Source organism: Mustela erminea, chromosome 7 (assembly GCF_009829155.1).
Source record: "Mustela erminea isolate mMusErm1 chromosome 7, mMusErm1.Pri, whole genome shotgun sequence".
Lineage (NCBI taxonomy): Eukaryota > Metazoa > Chordata > Mammalia > Carnivora > Mustelidae > Mustela > Mustela erminea.
Genome location: NC_045620.1, coordinates 123,236,554 through 123,249,881, shown reverse-complemented (window position 1 = coordinate 123,249,881; position 13,328 = coordinate 123,236,554). Strand labels below are relative to the sequence as shown.

At 48.9% G+C, this 13,328-nt stretch overlaps 1 protein-coding gene across 2 annotated transcripts; it reads left to right on the top strand.

The window, feature by feature from the left end:
* Positions 1-1,677: 1,677 nt before the first annotated feature.
* FKBP1B (FKBP prolyl isomerase 1B) lies at positions 1,678-12,487 on the top strand. Of its 2 annotated transcripts, none has more exons than XM_032353186.1 (4): positions 1,678-1,871; positions 5,379-5,426; positions 10,656-10,768; positions 11,879-12,487. In XM_032353186.1, the coding sequence occupies exons 1-4, from the start codon at positions 1,835-1,837 to the stop codon at positions 12,005-12,007; spliced, it is 327 nt and encodes a 108-aa protein (XP_032209077.1). In that variant the 5' UTR covers positions 1,678-1,834; the 3' UTR covers positions 12,008-12,487. The 2 variants fall into 2 exon arrangements, with proteins under 2 accessions (XP_032209077.1, XP_032209078.1); XM_032353187.1 differs by having other exon boundaries at positions 11,834-11,988.
* The last annotated feature ends 841 nt before the right edge of the window (positions 12,488-13,328 follow it).

Sequence of the window (13,328 nt, the reverse complement as noted above, 5' to 3'; positions counted from 1 at the left end):
CCGTAAGAGTAGAACCTTCCTCCACTTCTCCTCGATTCTTAGTCTAGGAAAGAGTACAGGATCCCTAGAGTCAACACGGTTTCTTAACTTGTGAGGGGAGAGGATAGGGGACAAGGGGTGAGAAGGTGTTGAGGACTTAATTAAATGTGATCAAATCTACCCACAAAAATGTTCTTATCCGCATACAAGATATTGTGCATTCAACCGAAGCCGCTCCATGGACCTGTCCGAGTTACAAACCCCTGTTCTACACTTACCCCAAGACTGCCTCCCCACAGCCAGAGTCCAAGGACCTAGTGTGTCTCTAGACTTCAGCTATACACCTGGGAGACTCTAGGCCACGCCGTGAAGCAGTCCATGTGGAATTTCAGATGCTGACCCTCACAGTACAGTTGACCATCATCTTTCTTGAACAAAACAGCCAGTCCTCCTTCAGCGATGCTGATAACCTGAAGTCTGGCCTAACCACCTGGGACAGTGGGGGCAGGGGGTCGGGGGGGGGGGATGGAGGAAGACCACTCTAGGGCCCATTCTGGATGCCTCTGCTCAGGCGTTTATCCTCGTGCCTATATTCCAGTACCACTGGTCAGAATCATGGCTTCGCGTCAATTTTTAAAACAAGGCATGGAAAAATGAGAGAAAAAGAGAGGGAAAAATTAAAGTTCCATTCATTCTTCAAGCAAATGTTATCTCCTCCAAAGATACCTTTCTAGATTCCTGGAACTCTTTTGGGTGGAGGTGAGGGGTCTGGCGTGGAAGAGGAACTCAGGATAGAATTTACTCATTCAGGGGCGCCTGGGTGGCTCAGTGGGTTAAGCCGCTGCCTTCGGCTCGGGTCATGATCTCAGGGTCCTGGAATCGAGTCCCGCATGGGTCTCTCTGCTCAGCAGGGAGCCTGCTTCCCTCTCTCTCTCTCTCTCTACCTGCCTCTCCATCTACTTGTGATTTCTCTCTGTCAAATAAATAAATAAAACCTTTAAAAAAAAAAAAAAAGAATTTACTCATTCATCCCACAGCACGAATCACTCCACGCTGTAACTAACTCTCCGTGTCCCCACCCGTCCCAAATTTCGTTCTCTGGTGATAGCGATTCTGCCTTAGTTTAATTGGTATCCGCAGGGCGCAGTTCTTTGCCTTGAAAGGTGGGAAGTTCCCTATGAGTGGGGCAGAAGGGATGGTGAATAGGGGTTTAGGGTGGTTGCAGTAGGGTAATGACTGGTTTCCTCCCTTCCTGCCATCCCATTCCCTCCCATCCCCCGCCCCCCCCTACCCCACCGCGCGTCCTCAGAATGCTCCTACATTCCGGGCAGTCGAGCTAGGGTAAATACCTCTCAGGTGTTTCCTTAACGTTCTGAACTCCAGTGAGCGCATGTACTTAAAGTGTTGGTTTAGTTGCCGGCTTTCCCCTAGTCTGTGGGACCGGCTTGACTCCCCAGAGCTTAACACAGAGTACATGCTAGATAAATGTGTTGAACGGATGGATACATCGATGGATAAATGGATGGATGGATGCATAGATGCGCGGGTGTCTCATGCCTTCCTCCCCATCCTCCGCAGTTGATGACCGTAAGCCTGGCCAAGCTAGGGAGCAGCCGCGTCAGGGTCCCTTCCCCCGGGCCCCGCCCCAGTCGACCCCACCTTTCCGCGCCGCTCCGCCCCGCCGCCCCCTTCCCCGTGGCCCCTCCCCGCGCAGGTCCCGACTCCCGCCGCACCTCCTCCGGCTCTGCAGTGGCGGCGGGGAGGCGAGCCGGAGCGCCAGCGGGGCCAGGGCCGGAGCCGAGCCGGGGTCGGGGCAGCAGCGGGGACCCTCGGAGGCGGGGCCAGTGGGACTGCGATGGGCGTGGAGATCGAGACCATCTCCCCGGGAGACGGTACCGGGCGGCGGAGCCGGGGGAGGAGGAAGGGTCCCGGGGCGGAGCCGGGCGGGCGGGGGTCTGATTCAGAGGTGGCGCGGAGGGTGCTGAGTTGGGGGCGGACATAGGATGGGGGCGGCGGGAGGAGACCCCAGATAGGATTGTTGGGGGTCTAGCAGACGATCCTCCACCATCCCCTTTCGCGCCGGCTCACCTAGGGGATCGAAGGCGGTGGCCAGGAGGCGGGGGTCTGCGGCCCGCCACCGCCCCGGGGGCTTCGGGCCGCCGCCGCCGCGGCTGCAACCACTCACTTATCTGCTACTGCTGATTTCCCAGGGCAGGGCTTTAGTTAGCTATGCTTTCCCTGTCTGCTAGGTGAGCCCTGGGGACAGCTGGAAGGGATCCCTTCTGCTTGGGGCAGCCCTTTCTAACGCGCCCCACTCCGGGCCTCCGGTCGGGCGGCCCCTGTGGGCTGGGCGGTGAGACGTAGTGGGGACCCAGCCAGTCTGGGAAGGAAGAAGCGCTCCCTCCGCCGCCTCTGCATCTTGCTTTATCCTCCCCGCCCCACTCAGCCTCTCCAGCCATCCTGTACACTCCCATGGCTTTCATTACCGTCTGCAAACCGATGGCCTCCAAACTTAAGCCTCCAGCCCAGACCTACGACCCGAGTTCAAGGTGGTCCGTTTATCCAACTGCTGCTCGACCTCTGCCTGGATGTCCCATGGATACCTAATTCAGAAAGTCCAAAACAACTCATGCTCCTTGTCCTCCCCACTCCCAAGCACTCCTCTGTTATTCCCCTTTCCCGGCCCCCGGGACTGGCACCACTACTTTACAGGCCAGACATCTCTTGCATAAATGGGTCTGGATGTGCAAGAATAGCCATTTTTAAATTTTTAAAATGAAACTTAATCCAGTCCAGAGCCTCCATTTCTGCAGAATTTGACAGACTTCATGTGAGACATAACTGACAGCCCCCACCCTTCCTAGGAAATTAGAGGACCTCTTGGTTCCAGGCCACCCTCCTTGTTAAAAGGCAGTGGTCTCTCGAGGTCCCGGGCCCTTACCCCATCACCAGGCAGGTACAGGTTTCTTTGTCCACGCTGGGAACCATGATGCTGGGTCCCAGGAAGCGTCACCCTGAGACCTCGTCACACCCCAGAGCCCTGCCACTGAGTTCTGCCAGAGGGCTGGAGGCCTCTTCTCCCTTCCCTGGCTCGAAGTAGCCTTTATCGTTTTCTCTGGTTATCCTCTCTCCCTGGCCAAGGACAAGGGGCATTTTCTCTTGAGGGAGATTAGATTTTTAGAGAAAGCCTGGAAGAGCTTTGGCCTTCTGCTTTCAACAGTCTAAACCCCTGAGTCCAGCAAGAAGACACGGAAGGGCCGAGCTATTGTACTGTTAGCACTGGGGACACCGCATCTTGGTTGAGCCCCACAGCAAGTCTGACAGGACTCGTCCTTCTGCTGAACATCTCTAGGCTCCATCCCATTAGTCCCCACCCTGGTTCTGGCCACCATCATCTCTCACCTGGATTTCTGCACATCTTCTGAACTAGTCACCCCACCTCCACTCTTGCCTTTTTGCCTTCCATTGGGTCTCCCTAACTCACCACCTATTTTCCACACCATAGCCTGAGGACCCTTTAAAATGCAGGTGTGACCTTTCCTGTCCCATTCTACTGACCCCCACCCCACCTCCCTGCCTTGTGTTTTAATGAGCCTTCCCTTTCGTTCTCCAGACAAATGGTGATCTAGTCTAGTCTTACCTTCCACAGTCAAGCCTCCTCTCTTACTACAGCCCCTACCCCCACCACCACCTTCTTCTCCAACTTCAACAAGCTCCTGCAAAGTGGTTAAATACACCAGCATTCTGCAAATATTTATTGAACACGTACTCTGTGCTAGGCCCTGGGGTTACAGCAGTGAGCCAGACAGGGCTCGCACTAGTGCTCGACTGGCCCTTTGAATGTGTTGTTCTTTCTTCCCAGATTATCTCCCTTTATTTCCTCTGGCAAACTATTAATCCTTTAAGATCCAGTTTAACCCTTATCTCCTTTCTGATGCTTTCCCTGACTCCCATAGAGTCTTCAACGTGTTGACTCAGTTGTTAACTACCCTAAGCTTTGCCATCCAGGCCTGTGGCTTTAAATTCCGCCTAGATTTATACCTCCAGTGCAGACTCTCCATCTGCCTACTTGCAATATAAACTCAGATGTCTAATAGGCATTTCAAGATTGCCAACTGCTCAAATCTGCTCCTCCCCAGTCCTCCCCACCTGGAATTAGTTCACGGTCCATCCTGTAACCCAAACTGAAAACCCAAGCATTGTACTCAATTTCTCCTTCTCCATCCTCCTGGACCCCATCCCCACTCTGTTAATGTACCCTGTCAGCCCCGTTTCCCAAGTATATCTATTTTGCTCTATTCTCTGCTGCCACCACATTAATTCAAGCCATAATTGATTTCCTGTCTGGATTATTGCAAGAGGCGCCTAATCGTCCATCCTACACGCAGCAGCCAGAGTGATCTTATAAAATCTTAATTCAGATTATGTCATTCTCTTACTTAAAATCCTCCAGTGGCTTCTTATTTCTTATTGCACTTGGGGTTAAATCCAGCGCCGCGCTGCGCCCCCCGCCCCCCTGCCGTGATCCGGCTCTTTCCCACTTGTGTCCCTCGCCCTCTCTTCTTTCCAGCCACAGGGCCTTCGGTTCTCTTCTGCAAATGCTCCAATCCTTTTCTGTCTCAGAGTTGATGTGCAGGCAGCTCCCTCTTCCTGCAGTGCTTTTCCCAGCATCTTACTCATCCTTCAAGATTCAGCCCAAATGTCACCTTTTCTGAGAGAGGCCATCCTGGACCCCCTTTTCTAAAACGGCCTGTCCGTCACGTCTGTCTTTAACTTGTCATTGTGTTTCTTTTCCTTAGAGAATTATCATGATTTATAATCGTCTTGTTTATTTGAGTACTGTTTCTTTCTCTCCACTAGAATGTGAACTCCAGAGGAGTAGGGATCTTGTCTGTATGGTTTACTGCCGGGTCCCTGAAATCGGGCCCAGGCTTCGGCATGTAGTAGGTATTCTGTAAATATGTGTGAAGGATTATGCTTCTTAATCCTTGATTGCAGCCATCATCCTGCATTATAATCTATTATTTATTTATGTGTCTGTTTCCCTGACTTCACCATGAGTTCGTAGATGGCTCCGTGTTTCTGGAGTCTGGTCCAGGCACGTAGTAGGCTGTCAGTCGATGTCTGGGGAATGAATGGAGGAAAGGAAAAGGAGAACTTGAAGAAAGGAAAATAACAAGGAGAGAGTGGAGTGGAGGAATGCAAGGGAATAAAGTTCAAGTCAAACAAAGAGAGGTGAAGGGACCAGCCTGGCTCACACAAGGCACAGAGCCGGAAGTAGAGCCGTGGGCATCTCCATGGTGTGGAGGGGAATGTGGGCCAGACCTTCGGGTCACAGGCACACCTGAACATCCCAGGGGACTTTTTCCCATACCTTATTCTCTCACGTCTCTTTGCAGGAAGGACGTTCCCCAAGAAGGGACAGACGTGTGTGGTGCACTACACAGGTAGGCTCCCCTCACTTCTTGAGCCAGCCTTGTGCATACAGGAAAGGGGGCTTGCAAGGATACCCCTTCCCCACTTGTCCCACAGGAGCTGCGTGTGGAACCAGCCTCGAGCTGAGCCAAGCCACCTCCATTCTCTTCCCTCTGTGGTGGGCAGCGTGGAGCCTGGCCCTCCTGGTCCTGTCTGATATGTAGAAGTCCCTTCTTAAAGCCCTGAGAGCCCTGATCTTCCCTGTAGACGCGTCTCTCCTCCTACAATGTTGTTAGAGAAGAGGAGGTTGACTTCCTCAGCATTTCCTTTCTTTCTTTTTTTTTTCCCCAAAGATTTTTATGTATTTAATTGACAGAAGTAGGCAGAGAGGTAGGCAGAGAGAGAAAGGAGGAAGCAGGTTCCCCACTGAGCAGAAAGCCCGATGTGGGGCTCGATCCCAGGACCCTGGGATCATGACCCAAGCCGAAGGCAGAGACTTTAACCCACTGAGCCACCCAGGCGCCCCAGCATTTCCTTTCTTTTTTCAAAAACAGATTATTCGACTGGCTTACTGTTATTGAGTACCTACTGTGTGCGACATGCTGTGCTGGGCACTGGGGACACACAGATGAAAAGGGAGGATTCCTTCCTTCTTTGGGGAGTTTGGAGAGTGGGACAGACCCGTGATCCAGAGGCTCTCAGGCAGTGTTGGGAGGGTGACAGGAATGCCCGTCTCAAGGTGCCGTGGGAATGGGAGAAGGGCCCCACATCTCTGCTGATCCGTCTTGGATGCTCTATACTGAAAGGTCAGGTGGGCTGAGGAACATTCTAGATGGAGTTCCTGAGGTCTGCTGGCAGGAAGATCACGAGCAGGTATTTGTTCCCAGAGGAGTGAGTGCTCTGCCTTGTGACCTGCTTCCCAATGTGGCAAACTTGGTGACAGCCACTTAGCAGACAGCAAGGCCAGTTTAGTTCCTAGGACGCATTCAGATGGGGCCATTTTTAGCAGTTCTCTGGGCCAGTGTGAAGTGCCAGGTTAAATCTAGGCAGACAGTGTGGGTATTTCTCAACAGCTGTGTTGCCGGTCGCTGACGTCAGTGGGCTAGAGCTGTGTTTTATCTCCCAGTGATGTGGCCTAATTACCATGAGTCCTCTGGGGCCTCTGACCTGTGTAATTGATTTATCTGTTCTACATGTTGTAGACAGACCAGTACTTATCAAGTTACTAAAACCACAACATCCTTTTGCAAAGACTTTTCACAGTAGATACAGAGAGCAGGCGATGTGCATTAAACACTAACATTGGACATGAGTGCCTCTAGTTTAGGGAGGGACTGTTTCCTCAAACCTAGAGGGGACTGTATGGGACTTTTTAGTAAACTTCTTAATTAAATATGAACACAGTAGAGAACATAAATCTGAGATGTACAGCTCAATGAAATTTTTCGAAGTGATTACACTTAAATATAACCACCATCCAGATCAGCATCTACATTTCCAGAATGAGCTCCGGCCCAGGCATCTACCTAATCTCTCCTCCTAGTCATCAGACCTCTTTGAAGGTAACCAGCCTTTGTCCCCATCAATTGGCTGGCTTGTCCTCTTATTGAATATCACAGAAATGGAATCATAGAGTCTGCACTCTTTTGTGTTTGGCTTATTTTACTCAATATTATGTCTGTGAGATTATGTTGGTTCTTTTTTTTTTTTTTAAGATTGATTTATTTATTTGAGAGAGAGAATGCACATATGAGCAGGGGGAGGGGCAGAGAGAGAGGGAGGGAGTGAGAATCTCAAGTAAACTTTGCGCTGAGCTTGGAGCCCAGCATGGGGGCTCGATCCCATGACCCTGAGATCATGACCTGAACTGAAATCAAGAGTCAGATCCTTAACGGATTGAGTCACCCAGGGGCCCCTAATTTGTTCTTTTTTATTCCCGTACAGTTCATCGTATGATGAATAAATTACAATTTATCTTTGCAACAACTGATGAACATTTGGGTTGTTGATAGTTTTTGGCTATTATGAATAGTATTGCTTTGAACAGTCCTGTAGGTGTCTTTTGGTGGACATATGTACACATTTTGGTTGGTATACACCCAGAAGTGGTGCTTCTTGGGCACAGGATTATATAGCAATGCTCAGCTTTATCAGATACTGCCAGACAGCCTCCCAGAGTTGTCCTGCCGATTTCCACTGCCACCAGCCATAAACGAGAGTTGCAGTTCTCCCGCATCCTCATTGACACTTGGCATCACCATGTTTTTGTTTTGTTTTCGGCCCACCGAGGTGGGTGTCTGGTGGTATTTCATTGTGGTTTTTTTATTTGCACTGCCCTGATGACTAATGAAGTTGAATACCTTTTCATGTGCTTACTGGCCATTTGGATATACTCTTTAGTCTGCTCATGTTTTTTCCAATATAAAAATTGGGTTGGCTGTCTTTTTCTTTTTGACTTATGGAAATTATTATTATTATTTAAGAGAGAGAGAGCATGGGGGGGTGAGAACAGCAGGAAAGGGAGAGAGAGAATCTTAAGCAGGTTTCACACCTGCACAGAGCCTGACCTGGGGTTCAATCTCACAACCTTAGATTATGACCTGAGCTGAAATCTGGAGTCAGATGCTTAACCAACTGAGCCACCCAGGTGCCCCAGGAATTCTTTATATATTGTAGATACAAGTCTTTTGTTAGTTATACTGATTCAAATCACCACCCATGCCGGCGCTTGTCTTTTTACTCTCTTAATGGCATTTTTATCAATAGAAGTTCTTTATTTTATTTGAAGATTTTATTTATTTATTTGTCAGAGAGAGAGAGAGAGAGAGCCAGAGCGCACAAGTAGGGGGAGCAGGAGGCAGAGGGAGAAGCAAGCTTCCTGCTGAGCAGGGAGCCTGATGCAGGACTTGATCCCTGGACTCTGGGATCTTGATCTGAGCTGAAGGCAGATGCTTAACCAACTGAGCTACCCAGGCGCCCCTAGAAGTTCTTAATTTTAATGAAGTCCTACATTCCGATCTTTTCCTTTATAGTTAGTACTTTTGTGTTCAGTTCAGAAATCTTTGTCCCTAAGTCATGAAGATATCCTTCTGTTTGTTATCTTGTAAAAGCTTTATTATTTTATTTTTCATATTTAAGTCTCTCATTCAGCTGGAATCAGTTTTTATGTGTGCATAAGGTAAGGGTCAAGGTTCATTTTTTTTCTCCATATGGACATGCAATTGATCTAGCACCATTAATTATTTTTATTTTTAAAAAATCATCGTTTATCTGCTGCATTGCCATGACACCTTTGTTGAATCAGGTCACCATATATATGTGCTTCTGTTTCTGGGCTGCATGGTTTTGGCTGAACTTGTAGCAGTAGATGACTATATATGGTCCCAAGTATATTGAGTCATGTAAAACCTGAAGAAGTTGGGAAATGAGAAAGCAGTTTTCAAAGGGAATGTGTGTGTGAATAGTCATATGTGTACTTGTCCAAGTATGCATCTGGGTGAATGTATGTAGATTCGTGGATTTAAATCTTCTCTTCGAATCTGTTTGACCATTGGGTCTTTCTAATGAATGTGGGTGCCTAAGTGCCCATGAGCTCACACAGGTATCTCTATCTTAGCAACCTGTGTGTGTGCCTGAGTTTGTATTCGATCTCCTTAGTATCCATCTGTGTAGCCGCAGGGTTTTCTCCTTTGCCTGATTTTGTACCCAGAGTAAGAGTCCATTTTATTCTACCCAGAAAGCAGGAAAATGAGACTGCCCCTTGCATACATTTAAGTGGTAGCAATTAGGAAGTGGAGTCATAGATGCTCACACACTAAGCCTGTCTCCCATGTTAAACATGACAGAACTGAGGCCATGAGAAAGGAAGTGATTTACCTAACTTTACACAGGGAGTTATTGCCAGCATGAAGTCAGAATCCCGTCTCTGAACTTATGGGCCAGATTTTTCTCTGGTCTAAAATTGCCTTTTGTTGTGATCTGCGGGGTGCAGGAAGAAATCGTGGGAGGGCATCGTTTATAGGAGGTCTGATCTGGGGCACCTAGGTGGCTCAGTTCGTTAAGCAATTGCCTTCTTTTGGCTCAGGTCATGATCCTGGAGTCCTGGGATCAAGTCCCACATTGGGCTCCCTGCTCAGCAGGGAGTCTGCTTCTCCCTCTGACCTTTCCCCTCTCCCGCTCTCTCTCTCTCAAATAAATAAAATAAAATAAATCTTTAAAAAGAAGGTCTGATCTTTGAGCCAATCACCAATATGATCTAAAAACAGAAAAACAGCTCTTGAGCCTTAGTCGGCAGGAATGAGACAGTATTTGTACATCAGGGATGACAAGGCAACTACACTTGGAGGCAGCATTGAGCTGTTCCAGGTTCAAATAGGCCCTTTTTATGGGGTCTGATGGCCACCCTTGACTGGGTCACTTTGCTCTGTTCATTGCCGGAAGGAATGATATGGCTTTTGGGTTTTGCATGTCAGGGAACCTTGTGAAAAGCTGGTGGGGAGGCAGCCTGAGGCAGAAACATCCTTGGGCCGAGGAAGTGACACAGAAAAGGCTGTAAAGCACAGAGGTATTTGAGAAAGGTGTGACCTGAATAGGACGTGGGGGAAAGGCAAGGCAGGGGGAAGCAGCGAGGGTTATCAGACAGGCAGCCGCTGGGTCTGGAAGTGCCTGCACGCGGTGTAGGCCTTTCGATTCTGCCTCCGGGAGCTCCTGCGGGAACGGAGGAAGGAGAGTGAGTGCAAAGACCAGTTAGAGGGTATCCCGTACACAGGTGAGACACGATGGGGATGTGGTGGAGTCATGGGGTGGTAGAAGAAATGGAGAAAGTATGTAGATTGCAGAGATGTGTAGGACTTCGGGATAGGCTGTGTGTGGGGTAAGGCAGAGCAAAGTATCGGGGTTTCTTGCTTAGGTGACAGGGCAGGTGGGGAGATTGGAAGAGGCACAGGATTTTGCAGAATAGGAATTCCGTTTTATTTTATTTTATTTTTTTAAAGATTTTATTTATTTATTTGACAAACAGAGATCACAAGTAGGCAGAGCGGCAGGCAGAGAGAGAGGGGGAAGCAGGCTCCCTGCTCAGCAGAAAGCCCGATGCGGGGCTCGATCCCAGGACCCTGGAATCATGACCTGAGCCGAAGGCAGAGGCTTTAACCCGCTGAGCTACCCAGGCGCCCCAGGAATTCCATTTTAGACAGGCGGCCCCAGATCTGGGAGTTAAGTCCTGGCCACCGCCCTTCTCCATCCTCTTCTTGCTTTCACAGGAATGCTCCAAAATGGGAAGAAATTCGATTCGTCCAGAGACAGAAACAAACCTTTCAAGTTCCGAATCGGCAAACAGGAAGTCATCAAGGGTTTTGAAGAGGGTGCAGCCCAGGTAAGATGGGAATCCTCAGTAGGGGGGATTTGGGGAGTCTGGGCTCAGTACGCTGCTGCCCTTGCCCTATTACAGACCGCCGTGGCTTGGCCTCTACTGCCAGGAATGCCAGCCAGATTCTGTCCTTGGCTTTGTGCCCCCACCCCTTCCCTCTCATTGCCAGCATGACCCCTTCAAGTCACACTGGGGGCTCTGAGTCCAAGCACATCCCTCCAGGCTTGCTCGGCACTAGCTTTGGAGGCCTGGGAGCCACCAGCTGTCTGGGACTGAGGCAGCAGGAGAGTTGGAGGGTGGAGAGACCCAAGTTTCTTGTTTTGTTTTAACTTAAAAATTTCAGACTTGCAAAAATATCACAGAAATAGTTCCGATATATTCTTTACCCAGATTCCCCACGTGTGAACGTTTTACATAACCGTAGTACAATGATCAAATTATACATGAGTTTGTGATCAATGATACATTAACATTGATACAGAACTATGAACCAATCCATTCAATTTTGGGGGTTGGTTATTCAAAATTTAAAAATCGATTTATTCAAATTTCACCGCTTTATTCAAATTTCACCTGTCCTACCAGTGCCAGGTGTTGATGACTGCCGTGGTGAGCCCTGGTGCATGCCCTTCTCCCTCCGTCTCGGAGGCCATTCAGTGCTCTGTTAGAGTAGGTGCCTCAGCCCTCCCCACCTCGCGGTGGCCTCTGATTGCTTCACGTCTTTAATGGACTGCTCCTGTTAACTCCTTGAGTGTATACTTGGATGTGTGCCCTTTATACAACCTTTTTACGTTCTTTTGGAAGAGGGTGAGGAACAATTATGAACAAATCCAAGTCTTGGGGCCATGCGCTAATTGAATAACCAGCAGTGGTTGTTGGATGAATGGATTTGGGACTGCTTTGGTGGAAGTGACTGCCCCACAGTGAAGTCTCTGCTGGTCTGAGGCGGAATCTAAATCCTGCGTCACTCCAGTGTGCCACTCAGAAAATTCGTCTCAGATCTTCAGAGTTAACCTTGAGGATGGTGTGGGAAAATGCCATAGTTATCTTACTTTTTTCTTTTAAATCAAGCTGGGTCCTCTTTCTCCTCTCCCCATCTGCCCCCATCCCTGCTAGATGAGCTTGGGGCAGAGGGCGAAGCTGACCTGCACCCCTGATGTGGCGTATGGAGCCACGGGCCACCCTGGTGTCATCCCTCCCAATGCCACTCTCATCTTTGACGTGGAGCTGCTCAACTTAGAGTGAAGGCAGGAAGGAACTCGAGGTGGCTGGAGATGGCGGCTGCTCACCCTCCTAGCCTGCTCGGCCACTGGGACGGCTCCTCCTGCTCGGGGCTCTTGATCAGTGCGCTAACGTCACAGCCCCACAGCATTTTCCGTGCTCTGCCCAAGTTGCTCCGTATGTGTTCGTCATCGTTCACGCGCATCTTTGCTTGAGGAAACTTTGGTTGCAGATCAAAGCATTTCAGGTTGTGCATTTTGCGTGATGCATGTCGTAGCCATTTCTGATCACAGAATACAGATTTCTTGTTCGCACAATCTACACTGCCTTACTTAAGCCAGACACACAAGGTGCTCAGACATGAAATGTACATGGTATACACAGAGGGACTTGAGCCAGTTACCTTTGCTGTCACTTCCTCTCTTAGAAATTCTGTTGGCTGCTGACTTACACAATGTCCTCTTTGGAAATGATATGTAAAATAAAGGCTAAGTGCTTAACAAATTCCTGTCCATCCTTATTGCAGGAAGGAAGTGCTTTAAGGACTCCATAAGTCAGTTGCCCTTGGGAAAGAGTGGAAGGGAGCCTTCCAAGTAGCCAGGAATGATAAACAGCTGTGATGTGAGTTCTGTACATGCTTGGCCTTGTTCTATGTATTTTTAAATGAAATTGCCACCAACCCTCTAAGCAGCCCTACAAGGTAGGTATTAACTTGCCACTCACCTCACAGGCTCAGAATTCTTCTCTAATTGAAGGGACATATTGTGTTCAAACCCCATAGCCAAGCAATGTGGCGTTAAGATCTGAACACTTTACGTGACCTTGCAATGTGTTTGGACTTAGAGAGACAAGTTCCCCTCACCCAAATGGAAAAGACCACCACGCCTGAACAAATGAAGGTGAGTTAGGTCTTGGAGTTATACGCTAACTTACACTGGGAAGTTACTTTTGAAAAGAAGGTGTGGTTCTGAGCTTGTTTTTGCGTTTATCTAGTTTTGCGCTTACACTGGGGTATTATGATTCTGAACTTGTTTCCATATGTACTGCATATTTTCATCTATATTTACTGTTAACTTATGGGAATTCCCAGTTGGGTTTTATAACCAGCCCACTGTGGAGCCTGGGGCAATGTGGCTAAAGCATTTTTTTCTTTTGACATAGCTGAGAAAATTTCTTAGCCATAGTCAAGGGTTATTCTGTCAGTGAGGACTTGGAATTAAGATTGAGAGGCTGGTCGGTCAGTACTTACTTCCTGCATAGATTCACCGATACGTGTCACATAATGTCATACATGAGATACGGGTCCATGTCATCTTGGCTGCTTCATCTACCCCTTTTGTCTCCA

What these genes read in the sequence shown, in the direction of transcription:
- FKBP1B (XM_032353186.1), top strand. Translation starts at nt 1,835, where the DNA reads ATGGGCGTGGAGATCGAGACCATCTCCCCGGGAGACG. An exon ending in GACCATCTCCCCGGGAGACG is followed by an intron (nt 1,872 to 5,378) that starts GTACCGGGCGGC and finishes GTCTCTTTGCAG; the next exon opens with GAAGGACGTTCCCCAAGAAG. An exon ending in GTGTGTGGTGCACTACACAG is followed by an intron (nt 5,427 to 10,655) that starts GTAGGCTCCCCT and finishes TTGCTTTCACAG; the next exon opens with GAATGCTCCAAAATGGGAAG.